Source organism: Esox lucius, chromosome 19, assembly GCF_011004845.1.
Source record: "Esox lucius isolate fEsoLuc1 chromosome 19, fEsoLuc1.pri, whole genome shotgun sequence".
NCBI lineage: Eukaryota > Metazoa > Chordata > Actinopteri > Esociformes > Esocidae > Esox > Esox lucius.
The window spans coordinates 45,589,637-45,615,741 of record NC_047587.1 but is presented as its reverse complement, the minus strand read 5'-3'; the positions used below and the strand labels follow the sequence as shown (position 1 = coordinate 45,615,741).

At 43.1% G+C, this 26,105-nt stretch overlaps 1 protein-coding gene across 1 annotated transcript; it reads left to right on the top strand.

Moving 5' to 3' along the window:
- The first annotated feature begins 2,029 nt into the window (after positions 1-2,029).
- On the top strand, positions 2,030-25,682 carry LOC105006931 (L-lactate dehydrogenase A chain). The gene is made up of 8 exons (XM_010865669.5): positions 2,030-2,153; positions 13,690-13,815; positions 15,462-15,579; positions 18,889-19,062; positions 19,175-19,348; positions 19,698-19,815; positions 20,263-20,386; positions 24,567-25,682. The coding sequence occupies exons 2-8, from the start codon at positions 13,690-13,692 to the stop codon at positions 24,729-24,731; spliced, it is 999 nt and encodes a 332-aa protein (XP_010863971.1). The 5' UTR covers positions 2,030-2,153; the 3' UTR covers positions 24,732-25,682.
- Positions 25,683-26,105: the final 423 nt, after the last annotated feature.

Here is a 26,105-nt window from a genome sequence, read left to right as displayed (position 1 = left end):
TCAAATTTCACAATTTCAATTGCTTTCTCAACATGAGACTGAGACATCATTTTGATGCTAGATTATTCCCTACATAGAGCTGCATGTTGCAAACCCTTTAGTTTCCCCAAAATATAGATCCTGCATTTTTTTTAAATACACATATATGACAAAATAGTTTGTAAATTCAGTAGCTCCCTGATCACATGACTTAGATTGATACTGAGCATGATTCTGAGATGTCATTTTGATGCTGGATTATTCTTTACATAGAGCAACATGTTGCACAGGCTTTGATTTTCCACAAAAGCTATTCCTGATTTTGTTTTTAAATACATATATTTGACCAAATCTCTCAAAAGTGTAAGTCCCAGTCTCATGCTGAGATAGCTATTGCAATTTTGAATTTGAAATGCTTCCCTAAAATTGTGTAGCTGCTTAACTGGGAGACCAAAGACTGTGCAATGTGTGAGCCTTCCCTCCTAAGATTATAAGAGTGATCAGGGAGCTATTGAAATTACAAGCGATTTTGTCATATATATGTATTTTTTAAAAAAAAGGGGGATTATATTTTTGGATAATTAAAGGGTGTGCAACATGCAGCCCTATGTAGGGAATAATCTAGCGTCCAAATTATGTCTCAGTCTCATGTTGAGATAGCTATTGAAATTGTGAAATTTCAAATGCTTCTCTAAAATTGTCTAGGAGCTTAACTGGGAAACCAAAGGCTATGCAATGTGTGAGCCTTCCCACATAAGATTATAAGAGTGATTTGAAACATCTAGGTCATGTAATCAGTGAGCTATTGTTTTGTCATATATGTGTATTTAAAACAAATGTGGGATCTATATTTTGGGGAAACTAAAGGGTGTGCAACATGCTGCTCTATGAAGGGAATAATCTAACACCAAAATAATGAACAGTTTAACATTGGTTTGAGGTTTATAGGTGTTGTAGTCAAAATGTTGATAATGCCTTTTGTTGACGCTCCCTGCGAGGTGCTTTGGTTATGTTCAGACTGACAGCAATGTCGCCATAAATGTCTCATAAATGTCTCAATTTTAAAACGAGACATGTTAAGTGTTGTCCAAATTTTTTCTTTCATATAGATACTAAAATGTTTTAGCTTAAAATGTTTGCGAGCTTTGTATGTCTGAATATCAGTAACATATCGAACGTAAAACTATCTTTACCACGGTTCAAAACCCTGTCAGGTAGTATATGCTATGTCACTCGCCTGTAACGTCCTTTTTAAAATAACTAAGGTTATCTAGAGGAAGAGTTTAGGTGAACAGGAATACATTACTATAAAAATACATTACAATTTTTACACATTTATTAAGCACCAGTGGAGATTAATAGGCTGCAAACGCATATTTGTGCACGATTGCTCAACTTGCCTTCTCTAGCTAAATTTAAGACATTTATAAAATAATGTTAACAACGTGTTACGTAAGGTGTAAAATACGTTTTAAGGAGTAAAATGTGTGAGATTATTTAACATGGGTTTATAGCAAAGAGAAAACGCCTATGATACGAACAGTTGGTAAATAAACAAGGTTTTCAGCACAAGTAATCTAAATGTTTGAAGTTATTAGCCCTCATAAAAACGTTATCATGAGAGACTTATGAAAAGATTCCATGTATTGCATTAAAACAATTGTTGGGATTATTCTGCTACGACAAATATTTTTTTATTTTGGAGCATAATAATTCAAAGAAAACCAACAACAGGTACCACGCACATATAATCAAATGTGTTGTATATGAAACATGATGAGATTAATTTACTCGCTGTGACATGTTTCTGTTGTAGCATGACATTGAGATGAAGTGCGCAAGAACACAGTTTTTCTCAAATAATTACTGATAGGGTAAACTGATGATTATAGCCCATAATAGACAATATGGGTTGCTACTGAAAAAGCTTTGCGTGAACTACCACAATTTACTGCACAGCAGTCTCGGTACGAACGTGACCTTTAATGTGGGAAACGCCTGGTGGGATTCATACGTACGCTACGTCTACACAGCTTCACTAGTTAAATACAGGGACCTCCCCACTCGCGAGTCACTGCTGCAGAAAGTCTGCATCCAGCCAAGGAAGAGCCCCGCAGAAGACATTCCAAATCGCTTCCGGATACTGTGTATATTCATTTCACTACACCTTCAAGGTGAGTCTTTTTATTTGTACTGTACAGTCAGTATTGTGATGAAGTTGTCTGAGGCTTTGCTTTAGTGATATTTTTGGAATCATGCCCTGTAGTATAGGCCCATCGTCGGTTTGCGAAGTGAAGTGTACATTTTCTAAAGACATGATATTATTTGGTCATGCTTTACAATTTATTATTCTACCGTGACTCGAGGTTAACTATTAGTTACTTTGAGTAGGTAGCCTGCCATATCTATCTATTAACTCATTTGACGTTTGTGACCTCATTTAGTTGCCTAACTGGGCTATTAAATGGATTATAGAAAAGTAGAGATAGTATATGAATATTACCTTGTATTTTCAAGGATTTTGTGCTTTTTCTATATGGTCCGTCACACATTCACTCAGTCTGGTGGATCTGGCATCAGTAACTGCTGAAAGGGGTAGTTGGAGCTGGGTCTCTGAATAGTCCACAGGTCTAGATCTATCTGTGGTAACCTGTTCCAGTGTTGCCTTTGCTAGTGAATAAATGTGATTGCATTTGGCATTAAAACACTTTTATAAACTTCAAAATATGCATTTTGACCTGTCCCTTGGCATAATTGTCCAGCTTCTCATAGTCATTCATTTAAAAAAATCATTAATATAAAGTGACATTTGTCTTTTTTCTTTTAAAATCTATATTTCAAGAGTGATATATGAATAATTATTTCATATATATTTAGTTGTGTTCCTACTCTATCATCAGTGTAAACCATGTGGTCTCATTAGCTTCATCACATGGCTAGTAACAGCTAGTTATTATTGTCAACCTTGTTACCGTCAGCCCTGTTATCTTTTTAATTTTAAAAGGGTTTACATAATGGTAACAGTGTTGACATAAATACATAGAATCAACAATAGTATTACAATTTACGTAAAAACTAAATTTAGTTACATTGTAGTTAGTGTGCACTAAAGAAAACCACATAATATATGCTCTGTAAGTAATTAGGAGAAATGGTCTGTCCTGAGGTATGATGATGATCTCTACCCTGGTATCATTTTGGCCATCAAAGAAGGATATTCCCAGGTCAAATGCATGCATTCACTTGGAAACAACAAATGATTCTGGCTAGCTCAGGAAGACATAATTTGGTACCTGGTTTGATGACATCTTCAAATTAATTCCTGCTCCCCGGCTAGTTACTGAGCATCACATGGAAACAAGTCTGGGTTTCTAGTGTTTCTGAATTTAAAAATGTCAGTCAGCTATTTGAGGGGTAACAATTTTCCAAGAAAACAATATTAAGTACTTCTTCTCGAGCCTACTTGGGGCCTACCCCCTACATACAGACAGGTGACAAATTAAAGGAAACCCTGAATAAATGAGTGGAGGAACATAATGAATGCAGATGCTTCCCTTCAGGTTTACACATCCAGAGGGAACAATGGGTCACTGAATGGTTTGATGAGTATGAAAATCATGTGAATCATAAGCAATGGCATTTGTTGTCACCAGATCTCAACCCAGTTGAGCAAATATGGGTTCACTATCATCAAAGCATCCAATCTTTTGGAAGAACAGTGTTCCATTCCTCCAGTAGAGTCCCACAGAGTCTATACCAAAGCTATATGAAGCTGATCTGGCGACTTGTGGTGGCCTAATACCTTACTGAGACATTATGTTATTCCTTTAATTGGTAGTGTGTTATTTACTTAAATATTGTATTTAATATAATAATATACATCGATCAGCCATAACATTATGCCTGCCTAATATTATGTAGGTCCCCCTTTTGCCGCCAAAACAGCCCTGACCAGTTGAGGCAAGGACTCCACTAGACCTTGTTATGGAAATTTTGAACTAAGGTGCATTTGAGAAATGTCTGTCTTTCCATTGGCTGGTATGTAAATCTTTACTTTGATTGTGACACACATGTCTGATATCAGAGGATTATTAGGTATTTGGGCCATGTCCTCCTGCCTAGACAAAGAAGGGTGTCAGTCATCTCTGTTCTTTAGGAATGTGGTCCTTGGGGGGAAGTAAGGTCAGTTGGCCCCTTTAGGTAAACACAACAGTAAACATTATGGCAGGAAGGATAAGATGGGGGGACAGCCCGCCCTTTGGGTAAAATGTGACACGAGACAGATGGGCAACAACTTACCACACCCCTTTTAACTGTAATAAATACGGATTGTTCATGTGTTAAGTCAGAGACTCCTCGGACAATTGTGTTTGTAAGCGGTTGACGCGTCTTTCTTATTAGCAAATAATTAATAAACTGTTCAATTGAGCCAAGAGAATTTTGTCTCTGTTTCTTACTCTTTTAAGAGTGTCGATCGATGGAATTGCCATCACAACCTCTGAAGGTGTGCTGTGGTATCTGGCACCAAGACGTTAGCAGCCGATCCTTTAAGTCCTGTAAGTTGCAAGGTGGGGTCTCCATGGATCTGACTTGTTTGTCCAGCACATCCTACAGATGCTTGATTGTATTGAGATCTGGGGAATTTGGAGGTCAACACCTTGAACTCGTTGTGTTCCTGAAACCATTCCTCAGGTATTTTTGCTTGGTGGCAGGGCGCATTGATATCAGGGAATAACATAAAAAGGTGCTCATGGTCTGCAACAATGCTTTGGTAGGTGGTACATGCCAAAGTTACATCCACATGAATGTCAGGACCCAAGGTTTCCTGGCAGAACATTGCCCAAAGCATCACACTGCCCCCGCTGGCTTGCCTTCTTCCAATAGTGTATACTTGTGCCATGTGTTCTTGAGGTAAGTGACATACAAACACCCGGCCATCCACGTGATGTAAAAGAAAACGTGATTCATCAGACCTGGCCCCCTCTTCCATTGCTCCGTGGTCCATTTCTGATATTCACGTGCCTATTGTAGGCACTTTAAACAGTGACAGGGGTCAGCATGGGCACCCTGACTGGTCTGTGGCTACACTGCCCCATACGCAACAAACTGCAATGCACTGTGTGTTCTGACACCTTTCAATCAGTACCAGCATTAAATTTTTCAGCAATTTGAGCTACAGAAACTTACCTGTTGGATTGGACCACTCGGGCCAGGTACTGACCACTGCCCGGGAACACCCCACAAGGGATACAGTTTTGGAGATGCTCTGATCCAGTCGTAAAGCCACCACAATTTGGCCCTTGCCCTTGGTCAGGGCTGTTTTGGCGGCAAAAAGGGGACCTACACAATAATGTTATGGCTGATTGGTGTACACTTGCAGCATCTTTCATCTTTTGTGATGAATGATTTGTTGAACACTGCAATCTACTGCACATTACATATTACTAATCTTCCATGGCACAATAATATCACCTTTTTGTAGTGACTTCCCAATCAGTCCATTTTCTTAGCAAGTCACAGTTCATTTACTAGCTTTTTTTGAAAAAACAAAAAACATCAACTTCTCTTGCCCATTCAACTCTCCAAATTCTCCATTGGCTCTATTGTTGTCAGGTATTATTATCTTCAGTATGCTCAAGGCTGCTGTTAGGCATTGTTTAAAGGCTGTCTGTCAGGCTTGGCCAGGCAGGCAGGATTCAGGAAAACTGTGCTAGTGGGGAATCTGAAACATACACTAAAAATACATTGTAGACATTGTAAATGTTAATTATTATTGTTGGTGGAAACGGCTGATTTTCGCTGAAGTATCGGCATAGGCGTTTAGAGGCCCATTATCAGCCACCATCACTCCGATCATTTTAACAAGCTAATTGATCATTAGAAAACCCTTTTGTGATTATGTTAGTACCACTGAAAGCTGTTGTGCTGATTAAAGAAGCCTTAGACTAGTGGAATTCCTTTGACTAGTTCAGTATCTTTAGTGTCAGTGTTTGCGGGTTCGATTACAGGCTCAAAAATGTCCAGAAACAAATAACTTTATTCTGAAACTCATCAGTCAATTCCTGTTCTGAGAAATAATGTTGTTCCATGTGAGAAATTGACAAGAAACTGAAGATTTCGTACATCTATGTGTAGTACTCCCTTCACAGAACAGCACAAACTGTCTCTAACCGGAATAGAAAGAGCAGTAAGTAAAAGAGCATAAAAACTAGACCATAATTATACAGTATCTCACAAAAGTGAGTACACCCCTCACATATTTGTAAATATTTGAGTATATCTTTTCATGTGACAACACTGAAGAAATAACACTTTGCTACAATGTAACTGTATACAATGTATACTGTGTATACAATGTAGCTTGTATAACTGCCCCTCAAAAATAACTCAACACACAGCCATTAATGTCTAAACCGCTGGCAACAAAAATGAGTACACCCCTAAGTGAAAATGTCCAAATTGGGCACAAGTGTCACTATTTTGTGTGGCCACACTCATTTTCCAGCACTGCCTTAACACTCTTGGGCATGGAGTTCACCAGAGCTTCACAGGTTGCCACTGGAATCCTCTTCCACTCCTCTATGACGACATCATGGAGCTGGTGGATGTTAGAGACCTTGCGCTCCTCCACCTTCCATTTGAGGATGCCCCACAGATGCTCAATAGGGTTTAGGTCTCTAGACATGCTTGGCCAGTCTATCACCTTTACCCTCAACTTCTTTAGCAAGGCAGTGGTCATCTTGGAGTTGTGTTTGGGGTTGTTATCATATTGGAATACTGCCCTGCGGCCCAGTCTCTGAAGGGAGGGGATCATGCTCTGCTTCAGGATGTCACAGTACATGTTGGCATTCATAGTTCCCTCAATTAACTGTAGCTCCCCAGTGCCGGCAGCACTCATACAGCCCCAGACCATGACTGTAAGCAAGAGACACTTGTCTTTGTACTCCTCACCTGGTTGCCGCCACACACGCTTGACACCATCTGAACCAAATAGGTTTAGCTTGGTCTCATCAGACCACATGACATGGTTCCAGTAATCCATGTCCTTAGTCTGCTTGTCTTCAGCAAACTGTTTGCGGGCTTTCTTGTGCATCATTTATAGAAGAGGCTTCCTTCTGGGATGACAGCCATGCAGATCATGGTAAGTACCACGGGAGGCTGGAATGCTCTTGTAATTTAGAGGCAGTGATGTATTTTAATGACAAACTTCATTATAATAGGTCAATAAGCAGAGGGTAGCCTACATTGTTTAATTATCTGTATAGTAATTATGAATGCATTTTAAGGGATTATTTTCTAATGTGGTGCGCCAATGTTTTACAGAGCAAATACCAAATCATGAATGTTAGGCTTAAATGTAAAGGTGTTTAGTGGAATCTAGGCCAGGATTGTTCTCCACATAATGTCTCCTTTAGGTTAATCATTTTAATCAAAAGCCATTTCTAAATGTATGTGCTATAGGATTTCCTCCAGTCTTGGTTTGTAAGGCAATCTTATAGGCTGGAATTATGCTGGAATGGCCACAATAGCCAATTGGCTATTGAAACAACTGTAACTTAAAGCTGACCTCAATGTTCACTTTAATTGTGTGCCAAAAGTTGCACAGAATTTTTACAACTTTAAATCTTCCGCTCAGTGGACCAGACATTTGCTCAGTAACCCAAACATTTTAGGGAACAGGGATCACAGTTGAATCTTATGACCGAGGAATAATAATGAGTTTTAATGTAAGGTTATTTTGTATATCAATCCTCCTACAGTCGATCCACTCGAACATAGCCATTGATTAATTATGAATGTTTTTGATTTCCATTGTTTTTATTAGTGGTAGTCATATATTGCTGCCAGTGACATGTCCCCATCCAGTAAATTCCCATTTTTTTATAACCGTTTAGAAGTTTCTCTAACAGTCCCTCTCTCCTGTCTAATAAGCACAAAACATGTTCTGGGACTTCCCAACTACTGTGCATGGAGTAAAATGTTTGGCATGTGGTGGATGACCTTTGCCCTATCACACAAGTATTTAAACACATGGGCCTTGAGAGGCAAAGCACATTCATTTCTTTCTATAGGTCTTTAATAGTGATCTGTCCTTTGACACTAGACACCAACTTAAGCTTGTTGCAGGCTTGCTGGCATGTTGGTTGGGTTGATAAGTGCTCTTGTTTCCAGCCATGAGCTAAAAGTAAATGGTAGCCTATTCCCTGCACATTACAGCACTTCAGTGCACTACTTAGGGTGCCATTTGGGGCTAACCCATAGCCTACTTAGCTTTTGGGTTGAATATTAAAGCGTATTGCAATTCTGTGTAAGACATTGTCACCGCTCAGTGGTTCTTGTACCAGAGGAAAAGCAACATGGATTTGGACTCAGCTGATAATTAATCAATGAATAGTGTGTGATGGTGGTGAGTTGGGATGGTTCCAACATGTGAACTTTAAAAGCACCTTTGACTAACAGTGAAGCTTGTTGCCAGCACTTCATACCGCACACCCTTTCCACTCACCCACCCCTCATTCTCTCATCGACTTTATACCACCTTACATACGGTATCACATTTTGTTCTTGAGGCACTAAGGAAACTTTACTTACTACTGGATACACCTCTCCTAAGATGGGAAATGTTATGTCGACATTGCCACTTATTATAAAACCAATCAATGTAGAAATTGATACTTAGCTGAAATGAGCCTTTTACAATGTTTTGGGACTTTTCAATGTTTCACTAAGACACTCTAATAACTATTTTGTAATTAATTTACTTTAAGGGCCATTTTTATGTTGGTCAGTCTATAAAAAGTACAAAATGGCTACCTACAGTGCTCCTTCATTTTCACTGCCACTCTCTAATTTAGGGAGAGATCGGAATTTAACTTGATGAGACATAGAAGGTAATGGGGGAGGGTCATGCTTTTTTAATTTCAGTCTTGGGGAGGTTTTGCTGTTTTTTAGTAAACCAAGGGAGGGTCATTTGATTCTATATTCTATAATTACATTTCATTAGCCTGACCTTTTGAATTTACATATTTACTGGCGGAATGTACCTTATTTCTATATTATCTTTTTATTGGCTATTCAATCAGTCACTCTTTGTGCTTGGCATATCCAGATCGTTGAAAAAACTAAAATAAATCCCAGCAACCTTTATGGCATTGCAGAGTTACAATCGTAAACAAAGTTCTCTATTCAAGAATTTAAGAAATACTTTGCAGTCTCTGTAGATTGTCTTGAAATATTCAGCGGACTTTCTGAGTCAAAGGGAAATTTTCTGTTGGGAAATAAATTGAGTGGAATGAATCGTGTTGGAGGAGTTGCTGTTACTGAATGTAGACGGTCCATGTAGATGGTTACCAGTATGCCAATGAGTTGTTTTGCTCCATTTTCCAAAGTCATGTAGAAAGGGATTGGTTTCAGGATTGCATGCTGAATGCCAATTATAGCATTCCTGTTTTAATATACAGACAATCAGTAATGTGATTGGTAACAAATCAAGCAAGCAAGGGTGCAAACAACTAAGAACAGTCTGTTGTTTATATAGATATCGTTTTTTTCATGTCACCAAAATACAAACGGTAACAGCTTAAATCAATATTTCTCTTAAGGCAAAACTAGCAAGACTAATGACAAAACAGGACCTTACTAGCCTGGCTAGGGAGCTTGAAGATGAACGAGAAGCAAACTTATAATGACAACTCCGAGCAAACTATTTAAGGGTGAACAGTGGAGCGGTGTGTATACTGAGTTGATTTGATTTGCTCGCTTGAGTTCCCCCTTGACATGAGATTGTTACTCTTCGTGACCCAGCCTGGAAGGATGCAAACTGCTGGTTGCCACCCAAGGCCTGGGTTCCTGTCAACCTCCATCTTCACTTGGCTGCCATTGGAAACTGTAACCCCCTTGTGATGACCCCACTTTGGAGAACAATTTATTGGGGCTTCCTAGGAGATCTCCGGGGCTTGTCAGGATGGCATCCCCACCCGAACCTCTACCAGCATGCCGTGGCCCCATCAACATTAAGGACATAAGCGTGTCCATGGAAATTGGGTTAATCCAGCCTCCAACTAATGAGTAACCCTTTGAATTCCTTGTTTTGGAGCAACATATGCTGCCATCCAGACAATGTCTTTTTCAGGGAAGGCCTTGCTTATTTCAGCAAGACAATGCCAAACCCCATTCTGCATGTATTACAACAGCATAGCTCTGTAGTAAAAGAGTCCGCGTGCTAAACTGCCTGCCTGCAGTCCAGACCTGTGTCCCATTGAAAACATTTGGCGCATTATGAAACAAAAAATGTGACAAAGGAGACTGCGAACTGTTGAGCTGTGGAAATACTATATCAAGCAAGAATGGGATAACATTTCACTTTCAAAATCCAGCAGTTGGTCTCCTCAGTTCCCAAATGCTTGCTGAGTATTGTTAAAAGAAGAAAACATGCACCTGTCCCAACTTTTTTTAAACATTTTGCTGGCGTCAAATTCAAAATGAGCATGCATTTTTCTGAAAACAATAGCATTTCTCAGTTTCAACATTTGTTATTTTGTCTTTGTACTGTTTTCAATTAAATACAGTTGCCGATTGTGCAGGTTTTCCTACTTACAAAGCATGTAGAGGTCTGTAATTTTTATCATAGGTACACTTCAACTGTGAGAGACGGAATCAAAAATCCAGAAAATCACATTGTATGATTTTTAAATAATTAATTTGCATTTTATTGCATGACATAAGCATTTGATCACCTATCCAACCAGTAAGAATTCTGGCTCTCACAGACCTGTTCATTTTTCTTTAAGAAGCCCTCCTGTTCTCCACTCCTTACCTGTATTAACTGCACCTGTTTGAACTCAATTATTAGAAAATGGAAGAAGTTCAAGATGACGGTCAATCTCCCTCGGTCTGGGGCTCCATGTAAGATCTCACCTCGTGGGGCATCAATGATCATGAGGAAGGTGAGGGATCAGCCCAGAACTACACGGCAGGACCTGGTCAATGACCTGAAGAGAGCTGGGACCACAGTCTCAAAGAAAAACCATTAGTAACACACTACGCCGTCATGGATTAAAATCCTGCAGCACACGCAAGGTCCCCCTGCTCAAGCCAGCGCATGTCCAGGCCCGTCTGAAGTTTGCCAATGACCATCTGGAGGATCCAGAGGAGGAATGGGAGAAGGTCATGTGGTCTGATGAGACATAAATGTAGCTTTTTGTCCTCCACTCGCCATGTGTGGGGGAAGAAGAAGGATGAGTACAACCCCAAGATCACCATCCCAATCGTGAAGCATGGAGGAGGAAACGTTATTCTTTGGGGATGCTTTTCTGCAAAGGGGACAGGACGACTGCACCGTATTGAGGGGAGGATGGATGGGGCCATGTATCGCAAGAGTTTGGCCAACAACCTCCTTCCCTCAGTAAGAGCATTGAAGATGAGTCGTGGCTGGGTCTTCCAGAATGACAACGACCCGAAACACACAGCCAGGGCAACTAAGGAGTGGCTCCATAAGAAGTATCTCAAGGTCCTGGAGTGGCCTAGCCAGTCTCCAGACCTGAACCCAATAAAACATCTTTGGAGGGAGCTGAAAGTCTGTATTGCCCAGCGACAGCCCCGAAACCTGAAGGATCTGGAGAAGGTCTGTATGGAGGAGTGGGCCAAAATCCCTGCTGCAGTGTGTGCAAACCTGGTCAAGAACTACAGGAAACGTATGATCTCTGTAATTGCAAACAAAGGTTTCTATACAATATATAAGTTCTGCTTTTCTGATGTGTCAAATACTTATGTCATGCAATAAAATGCTAATTAATTACTTAAAAATATTCTACATGCTTTGTAAGTGGGTAAACCTGCAAAATTAACAGTGTATCAAATACATGTTCTCCCCAATGTAAATAATGTATTAGAAGGCATGATTTAATTTGAGTATAATTTTGAGTAACACGAACAGATCTTAAGAAAAACAAGAAAATGGGCAAGCCTAGTTCAGCCGGGCCACAATAGGAAGTGTTGCTATCTGGAGATTCGATTCCAGGCTGCCTACATGAAAGGCTTTGTCGTGAACCACTGCACCATGGAGCTATAATTTTACCCTGTGTCAGTATAGACTCTTGTCTATCCTGAACAAATCCTCTTTTGCCATTGGCCATTTTAATAGTTCATTGGACATTTGCGAATTAAATTGATACAGTTAATCTGACTAACTTTTCGTACTATGTTTACCTGTACCACAAATAGAGGCTATGTATTGCGTTTGCCACTGGCCGTTTTAACAGCGCATTATCCAGTAATAAGCTTTACCGGTATCTACTAACTTACTGGAATAAGAATTGAGCAATTGCTAGTGAAAGCTATTTCATGGCATAAGATTTCATTTTTTTCTTTCATTCATGAATGACATTTATACAATAACTATCAATAAAGGCCATGTTAACTAACTTTTTCATCAAGTAGAAAGACGAGAGAATCGTGGAATCTACCAGAAATAATTTATAAATGTTGTTGCTCTCAATAGATTCAAACGTAGGTCTTCCATATGAGAGGCACTCTCATTAACCACTACACCATGGCATTACAAGTTTCAGCTTTTGCTAGACTCCACTGAGGATTGTGTTAAAGAGGCTTACTAGTATCTACTAACTTCCTAGGAATAATCATAAGAATTTAGCAATTGCTAGTGAGACTGAAGATGATCTATTCCATGCCAGAAACATGGCAGCAAATAGTAATTACGTTGTTAAGCCAGGAAATGTGCTTAAGTACGGATGCATACTTCGGAAATCCACCAGAAACAGTCGCAATATAACCGTAAACCGTTTTATTTCAGGCTTACCATAATGTAAATACTCAAGATTTTAGCCAGTGATGTTTTTGTCTATACAGAATAAATCATAATGTGTACTACGCATCGCCTGCGAGGAGATACAAACTTGGGACCTATAGTTCCTAAGTCCGCTTTCTAACCACTATGCTGTTCAACATGGGTCGGTCGGTTGGTCGGTCAGTCAGTCAATGACATTCGCTCTTCTTAGCCGGCTCTGCTTATGGGGTCCGGCAAACAAAAAGCTGTTTAATTTGGCTGCGGAATGGCTCTTCATTTAAAACGCTTAATAATAACCCCAGAACTAATAAAAAAGTGCAAATAAACACTCTAAATAAAACAATGTGAAATGGATGTACAAACAGGTTTCATCATACCTCCCTTTATTATTAGATCGCCTGCTATTTGTTTTTGTCTGACATTACCCTGCTGGAACACAAAGATACCCTCTCCACCCTATTTATTTCTGCGGTGTGGATATGCAATCTTCAGTGAATAACTTATCTGAAAATAATCGCTGTTTATCCTTAAAATAAATGTAAGGAAATCTTGGAGCCAAATGAACGTATTCTTTCACCACTGCTATTCGCTTCGTTCCCCAAAAAGAGCCGATAAATTCAAAACATACAACTGTTATTAAGAGTCCCTTTTAATATTTTATTAATAGCTTCTACGAAGAAAACACAAGACAAATTAATGAAAGAATTGTATTCAGAGTAGACTTTTAAAAATTATATTTGTATTAACAGTAGTCAAAGAAAAAACTAGGTCCCAAAACTGTTTCTTGCTCTTGAAGATGATGTGCAGATGTACTCTTGACTGCATGATTTGGGTTGCACAAGATACATTATTTCAAACTCACTATTAACTTCTCTCTATCTCTGTCTTTCTCCTCTGTCTCTCAGATGACCACCAAGGAGAAGTTGATCCAGCATGTGCTAGTTGGTGAGCCTATTGGCTCCCGGAACAAGGTGACAGTGGTGGGGGTTGGCATGGTGGGCATGGCCTCTGCAGTCAGCGTTCTGCTCAAGGTGAGAGGTCACATGTACAGTATCTCACAAAAGTGAGTACACCCCTCACATTTTTGTAAATATTTGAATATATCTTTTCACTTTGCTCTAATGTAAAGTAGTGAGTGTACAGCTTGTATAACAGTGTACATTTTCTGTACCCTCAAAATAACTCAACACACAACCATTAATGTCTAAACCGCTGGCAACAAAAGTGAGTACAGCCCAAATTTGGCCCAATTAGCAATTTTCCCTGTCGGTGTCATGTGACTCATTAGTGTTACAAGGTCTCAGGTGTGAATGGGGAGCAGGTGTGTTACATTTGGTGTGATCGCTTTCACACTCCCTCATATTGGTCACTGGAAGTTCAAAATGGCATTTCTTGGCAAAGAACTGAGGTTCTGGAAAATAGACGTATGAGTGCTGCCAGCATTGCTGAAGAGGTTGAAGGGGTGGGTGGTCAGCCTGACAGTGCTCAGACCATACGCTGCACACTGCATCAAATTGGTCTCCATGGCTGTCGTCCCAGAAGGAAGCCTCTTCTAAAAAGTATGCACAAGAAAGCCTAAGGACATGGATTACTGGAACCATGTCCTGTGGTCTGATGAGAACAAGATAAACTTAATAGGTTCAGATGGTGTCAAGCGTTTGTGGCGGCAACCAGGTGAGGAGTACAAAGACAAGTGTGTCTTGCCAACTGTCAAGCATGGTGGTGGGTGTGTCATGGTCTGGGGCTGTATGAGTGCTGCCAGCACTGGGGAGCTACAGTTAATTGAGGGAGCAATGAATGCCAACGTGTACTCTAACATACTGAAGCAGAGCATGATCCCATCCCTTCAGAGACTGGGCCGCAGGGCAGTATTCCAACATGATAACAACCCCAAACACAACTCCAAGACGACCACTGCCTTGCTAAAGAAGCTGAGGGTAAAGGTGATGTACTGCACAAGCATGCCTCCAGACCTAAACCCTATTGAGCATCTGTGGTGCATCCTCAAACGGAAGGTGGAGGAGCACAAGGTCTCTAACATCCACCAGCTCCATGATGTCGTCATAGAGGAGTGGAAGAGGATTCCAGTGGCAACCTGTTAAGCTCTGGTGAACTCCATGCCCAAAAGTATTAAGGCAGTGCTGGAAAATGAGTGTGGCCACACAAAATAGTGACACTTGGGCCCAATTTGGACATTTTCACTTAGGGGTGTATTCACTTTTGTTGCCACCGGTTTAGACATTAATGTGTGTTGAGTTATTTTGAGGGGACAGCTAATTTACACTGTTATACAAACTGTACACTCACTACTTTGTAGCAAAGTGTCATTTCTTCAGTGTTGTCACATGAAAAGATGTTCTGTAATATTTACAAAAATGTGAGGTGTGTACTCACTTTTGTGAGATACTGTATATGATTTTCTTTTATTGGTGCTGCGTGTTAAGCTCAGCCTAAACAAGGCATTTTATTGGTTTGATATGTTGGGATGCATCAGTGATTTACACCGGGTCTCCACCTCTTTGCACTTACCTTTGGCAATTCACCTCTTCAGTCTTGTTGATTAGGGAACGCTGGTTATTGACACGGCTAGATGACATTTAGTGTAAATTGGAGTGGAGGGCAGGCAAGGAGATCAAAAGGTTACTCTTAACAAGGCTTGTTTATGGGTGTTCACCAGGATCTTTGTGATGAGCTGTGCCTGATTGATGTGATGGAGGATAAACTGAAGGGTGAGGTTATGGACCTGCAGCATGGTAGCCTCTTCTGCAAGACCCACAAGATTGTGGGCGAAAAGGGTGAGTGAAGAGTCAGACAATTATGTCACACACATACATACATGGGCTAACAAGCAGTACCAAAAATCTTTCTTCATAGCTCATTCTCCATCATTTTGTATAATATGGAGATAACATTTTTATATTTTCTCATTGCTTTGTCTTGTCACTGTGCAGCAGAATTTATGTTTAGAACATTAAATTGCAATACATTAATTGTATCAATCCGCAATGGATATACACTGCTCAGACAAATTAAGGGAACACTGAAATCACACATCGGGTCTTGATGAACGAAATGTATTAAAGATCAAAAGCTTTACTGTACATTGTGTAATTAGTTGAGAACAAAATGACGTAACAATGGTCATTGGAAATCAAAATCACCAACCAACTGAGGGCTGGATTCAACCTCACACCAAAAGTCTAAGTAAACAATTGAAATCACAGGCTTTTCTAACTTCCAGCATTAATTTAATCACGCAACTCATAACGTGACTCAGTAGTGTGTGTATGGCCCCCAGTGCCTGTATGCACTCCCAACAATGTCTAGGCACACTCCTGATGAGACAGCGGGTGGTGTCCTGGGGGATCTCCTCCAAGACCTGGATCAGGGCATCAGTGAGCTCCTGGAAAGTCTGTGGCGCTACTTGGAGGCATTGAATGCACGATACATAACGTCCCAGAGGTTCTCAGTTGGATTCATGTATGGGGAACGTGAGGGCCAGTCAATGGCATTAATGCCTTCGTCATCCAGGAACTGCCTACACACTCTGGCCACATGAGGCCTGGCATTGTCCTGCACCAGGAGGAACTCAGGGCCCGCTGCACCAGCGTAAGATCTGAAGATGGGTCTGAGGATTTCATCTTGGTATCTAACAGCAGTCAAGGTACCGTTGAGTGCGTGGAGGTCTGTGCGACCCTCAAATGATATGCACCCCCTTGACCATCACTGACCCACCACCAAATCGGTTTTGCTGGATGATGTTGCGGGCAGAATAACGTTCATCACAGCGTCTCCAGACTCTTTCATGTCTGGGACATGTGCTCAGTGTGAACCTGCTGTCATCTGTGAAGAGGACGGGGTGCCAATGGTGGACCTGCCAATTCTGAAGTTCTCTGGCGAATGCCAATTGAGCGGCACAGTGCTGGGCTGTGAGCACACCCACATGGAAGTATTATATACTGACATATATTTTGAAAACATATATTTTTATTATGTGCCTATATTTTTTTGAACATATACTTATATTTGTATTACTAATGTATGGCCATATATTTCATACATACAGCTCTGGAAAAAATTAAGAGGCCACTGCACATGTTTATTTCCTTTCCAAAAAGGTTGAAAAAGAAAGTCTGGAGTGAGGAACAGAAGCATTCAATTTGCAGTGATCTCTTAATTTTAATCAGTTTCTCTGGTTTTACTATTCATAGGTATGTGTTTGAATGAACAGTTTTGTTCTATAAAGTACTGATCACATTACTCCAAAATTCCAAATAAAAATATTTTCATTTAGAGTATTTATTTGTAGAAAATAACAACTAGTCTCAGAGTTGGGGAACATTGTCAGAGCAGAAGGAAGCAGGTGTTCTTCCAGGACTTCACAAAGACAAGTCTGCCTGAATCCAGCCTTGCTGAAGCATCCCCAGATCATCACCGATCCTCCACCAAATTTCACAGTGGGTGCGGGACATTGTGGCTTGTAGGCCTCTCCAGGTCTCCGTCTAACCATTAAATGACCAGGTGTTGGACAAAGCTGAAAATTTGACTCGTCAGAGAAGATGACCTTACTCCATTCCTCTACGGTCCAATCCTTATGGTCTTTTGCAAACTTCAGCCTGGTTCTTCTTTGCTTTTCATTGATGAAGGGCTTTTTTCTGGCTTTGCATGGCTCTGACCCTAGGAGCCTGTTTCAAACCGTCCTTGCCGTGCACTTCACCCCAGCTGCTGTTTGCCATTCTTTTTGTAGTTCACTTGATGTCATCCTACGGTTGTTGAGTGACATTTGAATGAGTTGACGGTCATCTCGGTCAGTGGACAGTCGTTTTTGCCCTCTGCCAGTCTGTAGTTTTGTTGTCCCCAAAAGTCTGTTACTTGACCTTGTTCTTATGAACTGCCGTCTTTGAAATTATCAGAATGGAATCAACCTGACGCTCACTGTATCCCTCTGTCAGTAATGCCAGAATTGAATTATTCTTTTCCTCACTCAAAGCTTTTATTTTCAACTATTTTGTCATGCTGAATAGTTATTTTTTCATTCAAATTACCTTTGAGGTACTACTTGCACTATTTGCCATCAAGCTGGTCCTATTGCCAGAGGATAGTGATGACCACAGCAGTGGTTTTTATACTTTTCCTCGTTAAATTAGATTTGGTTCAGGTAATCTCCTAATCAGTACCTCATTAAGTAGAATGAGGTGTGCCTGTGTTGGAATGGCTGCCATACATGTAAAGATTTAAGAAAAAATAGGAGTGGTCTCTTCATTTTTTCCAGAGCTGTATGTTTTGCATGAGTTTTCCGTGTGGTCAGGTCCCACAAGAGGATGTCTGGGCCTCATGTCACCCTCATGGAGTTTGTTTCTGACAGTTTAGTCAGAAACATGCAAACCAGTAGCCCGCTGGAGGTCATTTTGTAGGGCGCTGGCAGTACTTCTCCTGTTGCTCCTCACACAAAAGACCAGATACCGGTCCTGCTGCTGGGTTGATGCCCTTCTATGTCCCTGTCCAGCTTTCCTCACGGCCCGTCTCCTGGTATTTCCTCCATGCTCTTGAGACTACTGGGAGACCCAGCAAACCTTCTTGCAACGGCATGTACTGTGTGGATGTGCCATCCTGGAGAAACTGGACTACCTGTGCAACTTGAATGGGCTGCAGATACTGCCTCATGATACCAGTAGTGACAAGGACACTGACACAACGCAAAACTAGAGAAGAATCAGTCAGGAAGGATAAGGAAAGAGCAAAGAGATTGTCTGTGGCCACCGGCAAAATCATCCCCGTCTTGCTGTTGCCTCTCCAGAGCACCTGTTGTCACTTTCATTTGCACCAAAACAAGTGACACTGATTCATAATCGCTTATGCTTCCTAACTGGACAGATTTATTTTCCTTGAAGTTTAATAGACTTGGTGTTATACTGTGATGATTGTGTTCCCTTAATTTTTATGGCGCAGTATCAGCAATTCAATGTTGAGGAAATATTGTATCTTGAGGTCTATGGAAAGTCTCATCTGTAACACAAATACCCTGAAACAAGCTGTGCACGAATATACACTCGGAAGAGCATGTATTTACGTAAATTGAATCTGCCTTTTCCATCTCACCTCAGACTACAGTGTGACAGCCCACTCCAAGGTGGTGATTATCACCGCTGGTGCTCGTCAGCAGGAGGGTGAGAGCCGTTTGAACCTGGTCAAGCGCAACGTGGACATCTTCAAGTTCATCATCCCCCAGATAGTCAAGTACAGCCCCAATGCCATCTTGCTGGTCGTGTCCAATCCCGGTACGAGTTGCAGTCCCCTACCTGTAGAGCTGCAGTCAACATGGTCTTCCTATCTCAAGTTTTTCTCATAGTTGTCACCCCTCTTCTCTCCCTGTTCACTCCCCCATTCCAGTTGACATCCTGACCTACGTGGCCTGGAAGCTGAGTGGTTTCCCCCGTCACCGGGTCATTGGCTCCGGCACCAACCTGGACTCGGGTCGTTTTCGCCATCTGATGGGCGAAAAGCTCCATATTCACCCCTCAAGCTGCCATGCATGGGTGATTGGAGAGCATGGTGACTCCAGTGGTAAGTTGGCTTGAAAACCACTCCAGAACGGTCTGTCTTGGTCTGTCTCTTCACCATGCTGTGGAAAACCTTTCCCAACAACGGCATCTACAGCTCTGGGAAAAATTAAGAGAGCACTGCACCTCATCTTTCCTTTCCAAAAAAGTCGGAAAAGGAAGGTTTTGTGTGAGGAGCAGAAGGGTTCAAATTAACAGACCAATGCAAATTGAGCGCTTCTGCTCCTCACTCAAAACTTTCCTTTTCAAATGTTTTGGAAAGGAAAGAAAAAGGTGCATTGGTATCCTAATTTTTTCCAGAGCTGTATATTGGCTATATGTCAGACCTGTAACCAGCTGGCTCTTTTTTCCAGTGCCTGTATGGAGCGGTGTGAACGTTGCCGGTGTTTGTCTGAAGGCCCTAAACCCAGACATTGGCACAGATGCAGACAAGGAGGACTGGAATAAAGTACACAAAATGGTAGTGGACAGGTGAGTCATAAAAACAGAAGTATGTTGAACAATATATTTTAATGGTTGTGTAAGCCAGTGGCACATCAGTTTTCAATTACAAATTGTATTACAGATTGTACCTGTGTTTAACTCAGTTTTTGGGTCAAATGTATATTTCTTAGGTTCATTTAGTGAATTTGAAATAAGAAAGGTGAATTCCTTTCACAATTATTTGATCAAATGTATGTGCACAGTCAAAAAGGTGTGTATTCAGTGAAGGTATTATATAACTTAAGCCAGCCTTACATGGGTTAGGAAGGGGTGTATTTGAAGGGGTGGTTTGTTTAAAAAATTTATGTTATGTGTTTAAATGTGTTATATAGTAAATTAGTTATAGAGATGTTTTAAAGGAATTTGTATATGTCATAATATACCAATGTTTCTATGACTGTTCCTCACTCCTCTGCTGATTTCTTTGTAATATAGTGCCTATGAGGTCATCAAGCTGAAGGGTTATACCTCTTGGGCTATCGGCATGTCTGTTGCTGACCTGGTTGAGAGCCTCGTGAAGAACCTCCACAAAGTCCACCCTGTGTCTACACTGGTCAAGGTAAGAGGCCTGGAAGACCCTCTTATTTGCTCTAAATGTGTTTTGATTCTCATGGCATGTCCCAATAAAGCAGACCCCTTTAGAATTTAATTTGTCAAGTTAGACTTAAGGGGGGTTTGAACCGCTCTTAGTCTGACCCGTCGCCTAAGACCTGTTTGCCTTGGGAGACCCTACCAGGGGCATATAGCCCCAGACAACATAGCTCCTAGGGTCACTCGGGTACTCAAACCCCTCCACCACGTTAAGGTGGCAGTTCTTGGAGGGGCAAACCCCCTCAAACCCCCCTTAATGAAGAACAACATAATGAGTACCGTGACGTCGCCCGGTATGGCGCAGCCGGGGCCCCACCCTGGAGCCAGGCCCGGGGTTGGGGCTCGTATGCGAGCGCCTGGTGGCCGGGCCTTCCCCCATGGGGCCCGGCCGGGCTCAGCCCGAACGGGTGACGTGGGGCCGCCCTCCCGTGGGCTCACCACCCACAGGAGGGACCATAAGGGGCCGGTGCGAAGAGGATCGGGCGGCAGTCGAAGGCAGGGGCCTAGACAACCCGATCTCTGGACACAGAAACTAGCTGTAGGGACGTGGAATGTCACCTCGCTGGCGGGGAAGGAGCCTGAGCTAGTGCGTGAGGTTGAGAGGTTCCGATTAGAGGTAGTCGGGATCACCTCTACGCACGGCTTGGGCTCTGGAACCACACTCCTTGAGAGAGGATGGACTCTTCACCACTCTGGAGTTGCCCATGGTGAGAGGCGGCGGGCTGGTGTGGGTTTGCTTATAGCTCCCCAGCTCTGCCGCCATGTGTTGGAGTTTACCCCGGTGAACGAGAGGGTCGTTTCCCTGCGCCTACGGGTCGGGGATAGGTCTCTCACTGTTGTTTGTGCCTACGGGCCGAACGGCAGTGCAGAGTACCCGACCTTCTTGGAGTCTCTGGGAGGGGTGCTGGAAAGTGCTCCGACTGGGGACTCTATTGTTCTACTGGGGGACTTCAACGCCCACGTGGGCAACGACAGTGACACCTGGAGGGGCGTGATTGGGAGGAACGGCCCCCCTGATCTGAACCCGAGTGGTGTTCAGTTATTGGACTTCTGTGCTAGTCACAGTTTGTCCATAACGAACACCATGTTCAAGCATAAGGGTGTCCATCAGTGCACGTGGCACCAGGACACCCTAGGCCGCAGGTCGATGATCGACTTTGTTGTCGTCTCATCTGACCTGCGGCCGTATGTCTTGGACACTCGGGTGAAGAGAGGGGCGGAGCTGTCAACTGATCACCACCTGGTGGTGAGTTGGATCCGATGGCGGGGGAGAAAGCTGGACAGACTCGGCAGGCCCAAGCGAACTGTAAGGGTCTGCTGGGAACGTCTGGCCGAGTCTCCTGTCAGAGAGATCTTTAACTCCCACCTCCGGCAGAGCTTCGACTGGATCCCGAGGGAGGTTGGAGATATTGAGTCCGAGTGGACCATGTTCTCCACCGCCATTGTCGAAGCGGCCGCTCGGAGCTGTGGCCGTAAGGTCTCCGGTGCCTGTCGAGGCGGCAATCCCCGAACCCGGTGGTGGACACCGGAAGTAAGGGATGCCGTCAAGCTGAAGAAGGAGTCCTATCAGGCCTGGTTGGCTTGTGGGACTCCTGACGCAGCTGACGGGTACCGACAGGCCAAGCGGGCTGCAGCCCGGGTGGTTGTGGAGGCAAAAACTCGGGCCTGGGAGGAGTTCGGTGAGGCCATGGAGAAGGACTATCGGCTGGCCTCGAAGAGATTCTGGCAAACCATCCGGCGCCTCAGGAGAGGGAAACAGTGCCCTACCAACGCTGTTTACAGTAGAGGTGGGCAGCTGTTGACCTCAACTGAGGATGTCGTCGGGCGGTGGAAGGAATACTTCGAGGATCTCCTCAATCCCGCTGTCACTTCTTCCATTGAGGAAGCAGAGGATGAGGGCTCAGAGGTGGACTCGTCCATCACCCGGGCTGAAGTCACTGAGGTGGTCAAGAAACTCCTCGGTGGCAAGGCACCGGGGGTGGATGAGATCCGCCCTGAGTACCTCAAGTCTCTGGATGTTGTGGGGCTGTCTTGGTTGACACGCCTGTGCAACATCGCGTGGCGGTCGGGGACAGTGCCTCTGGGATGGCAGACCGGTGTGGTGGTCCCTCTTTTTAAGAAGGGGGACCGGAGGGTGTGTTCCAACTATAGGGGGATCACACTTCTCAGCCTCCCCGGGAAAGTCTATGCCAGGGTACTGGAGAGGAGAATACGGCCGATAGTAGAACCTCGGATTCAGGAGGAACAGTGTGGTTTTCGTCCGGGCCGTGGAACACTGGACCAGCTCTATACCCTCTACGGGGTGTTGGAGGGTTCATGGGAGTTTGCCCAACCAATCCACATGTGTTTTGTGGATTTGGAGAAGGCATTCGACTGTGTCCCTCGCGGCATCTTGTGGAGGGTGCTTGGGGAATATGGGGTCCTGGGTCCTTTGCTAAGGGCTGTCAGGTCCCTGTACAACCGAAGCAGGAGCTTGGTCCGCATTGCCGGCAGTAAGTCAGACTTGTTCCCAGTGCATGTTGGACTCCGGCAGGGGTGCCCTTTGTCACCGGTTCTGTTCGTAATTTTTATGGACAGAATTTCTAGGCGCAGCCAGGGGCCGGAGGGTGTCAGGTTTGGGGACCACACAATTTCGTCTCTGCTTTTTGCAGATGATGTTGTCGTGTTGGCCCCTTCTAACCAGGACCTTCAGCATGCGCTGGGACGGTTTGCAGCCGAGTGTGAAGCGGTGGGGATGAAAATCAGTACCTCCAAATCCGAGGCCATGGTCCTCAGTCGGAAAAGGGTGGCTTGCCCGCTTCAGGTTGGTGGAGAGTGCCTGCCTCAAGTGGAGGAGTTTAAGTATCTAGGGGTCTTGTTCACGAGTGAGGGAAGGATGGAACGGGAGATTGACAGACGGATCGGTGCAGCTTCTGCAGTAATGCAGTCGATGTATCGGTCTGTCGTGGTGAAGAAAGAGCTGAGCCGCAAGGCGAAGCTCTCGATTTACCAGTCAATCTACGTTCCTACTCTCACCTATGGTCATGAGCTTTGGGTCATGACCGAAAGGACAAGATCCCGGATACAGGCGGCCGAAATGAGCTTTCTCCGCAGGGTGGCCGGGCGATCCCTTAGAGATAGGGTGAGAAGCTCGGTCACCCGGGAGGAGCTCAGAGTAGAGCCGCTGCTCCTCCACATCGAGAGGGGTCAGCTGAGGTGGCTTGGGCATCTTTTTCGGATGCCTCCGGAACGCCTTCCTGGGAAGGTGTTCCGGTCCCGTCCCACCGGGAGGAGACCCCGGGGAAGACCTAGGACTCGCTGGAGGGACTATGTCTCCCGGCTGGCCTGGGAACGCCTCGGTGTCCCCCCGGAAGAGCTAGAGGAAGTGTCTGGGGAGAGGGAAGTCTGGGCATCCCTGCTTAGACTGCTGCCCCCGCGACCCGGCCCCGGATAAGCGGAAGAAGATGACATGACAAGTTAGACTTAATTTATAATTGAAAGAAATCCATTGCTCTACAATTATTGTAATGACAACTTAAAAAGTTCTAAAGGCACTTCTAAAGGAATCTGGCAGACAGTTTCCTTTAGAAGTGCACGAAAGCTGCGCATGGGACACTCTTGGACTTTCCAGCATGACAATAACCCTAAGCACAAGGCTTTGCAAAGACTTTGCATGACCTGGAGGCATTTTGCCAAGACGAATGGGCAGCTATACCCCCTGCAGGAATTTGGGGATTACAAAAGACTGCACGCTTTCATTGATGCTAAAGGGGGCAATACACAGTATTAAGAACTAAGGGTGTGCAGACCTTTGAAAAGGGGTCAGATCCTTATAATTTTTTCGCCATGTTTTGTTTTATGATTATGCCATTCTGTTATGACTTATAGTTGAATGTGAATCCCATAAGAAATAAAGGACGTGTTTTGCCTGCTCACTCATGTTTTCTATACAAATGGTACATATATTACCAATTCTCTAAGGGTATGCAAACGTTTGAGCACAACTGTATCTGACAAATATCTGAATTGACTTAATTTGGACTAGTAAAGGTCACAGGTCATATATATTTTCTTTAATGGATTCGACACACATACCCACCCCTCCTCTACACACGCTAACTAGCACTCTAGCTGTGTTCTGTCCATAACCAATGTCCTCCCTCCCTCAGGGAATGCATGGCGTGAAGGACGAGGTCTTCCTCAGTGTGCCATGTGTACTGGGCAACAGTGGTCTGACCGACATCATCCAGATGACCCTGAAGCCTGAGGAGGAGAAGCAGCTGATCAAAAGTGCAGAGACCCTGTGGGGTGTGCAAAAAGAGCTGACCTTGTAAATAACACCTGGAAAAGGGCTTTCCATCCATGCTAACCTGTCAATCACATGTTCCATATAGCCACTCCTACTCCCTTATATTCTTACTAATAATTGTAACAATTAAGCATTTTAAATATATATGTATATCTATTGGCTGGCTCAGTCATTTACAGTGGCTTCCAATGGGAGCTTGTTTCGGCTTGTGATAGTTGTTAGGTGGCTAAAGCAGATTCATGATTTGTGAAATGAAGGACTCGGATGTGTCCTTTTCCTGTTGCTAAATATAGTGTGTGTTGTACATAACGTGAACCTTGTTTTGTCTTCCTCTTACTCCATTATTTATGTTCTAGATCGTTGATTGAATTTAGTGGATTGGATAAGTACAATTCCACCATTGGGCCCTCTGTTTAGTCTGAGTTGGCCAAAACCATAACAACCACAAGTGCCTAAATGACTAAAATTATTAGTCAATGCTGGAGAGCACCATTGGTATTGATTGGTAGGCAGACCAGAGTTGAAGAACAGGTTTAGTATGCTTGTCTGTAATTTGAGATGGAATACATTAATGAACGGAACTATGTGGAATCACCTTGGCACTAACGTAATGATGGCACTTCCAATGTTATGTTTTGGGTCAGAACCTCACCTATAACTGAAAATTTTGCTTGTCACTACTGTTCGTTGCACCCTTAAAGCCCTCTTTATACCTGCCACTAGCATACATCCTTCATCTTGACCTTGACATAACCAACGCAGGTATTCTGTTTGAGGATTTATCAAACTAACACAAGAACCCTGCAGACTCTCTCCATGTGACTATGGACAGAAACCTCGGTGGCCCAATCCTAAGGGGCCTATACAGTATTTATGAGCTAAAATGGAACTATACTGTACTTGTCAGGGAAGCTGGATGCACGCCAGGTCCAATGTGCTCTACCACCAACAAAATAAACTTTCACGATAAAAAGCCTGTCTCTTGTCTTTCTATGCTATTCATGTAGTTTTCCATTCACATTTGAATTGCAGCAGAGTCAGCTGTTCAATTGTTCCCAAGGCAGGGTTTTGTAGTTTAGGGATTCATTGAGTTTAAATGGTGGTCACTGCTCTTTCCTCTGAGACCCAGGTTCTCATGGGTGAGATGTCAATACTTTGGGGTCTATACACTGCGTGCACAATTATTAGGCTAATCATATTCCTCAAGATGTATTTTATTGTTGAACAAACACAATGCTAACAGTCAATCCAAAATATAATTTAACCTCAAACCTGAATGTTTAACAAAGGAAAAGTGGGAATACATAAGAGTGCATAATTATTAGGCAACAATAGTTGTGCAGAATGATTAGGCATTTAATAAGAAAAAGTATTTCTACCAAATCACGTTTATTCTCAA

What these genes read in the sequence shown, in the direction of transcription:
- LOC105006931 (XM_010865669.5), top strand. Translation starts at nt 13,690, where the DNA reads ATGACCACCAAGGAGAAGTTGATCCAGCATGTGCTAGTTGGTGAGCCT. An exon ending in CAAGATTGTGGGCGAAAAGG is followed by an intron (nt 15,580 to 18,888) that starts GTGAGTGAAGAG and finishes ATCTCACCTCAG; the next exon opens with ACTACAGTGTGACAGCCCAC. An exon ending in GCTGGTCGTGTCCAATCCCG is followed by an intron (nt 19,063 to 19,174) that starts GTACGAGTTGCA and finishes CCCCCATTCCAG; the next exon opens with TTGACATCCTGACCTACGTG.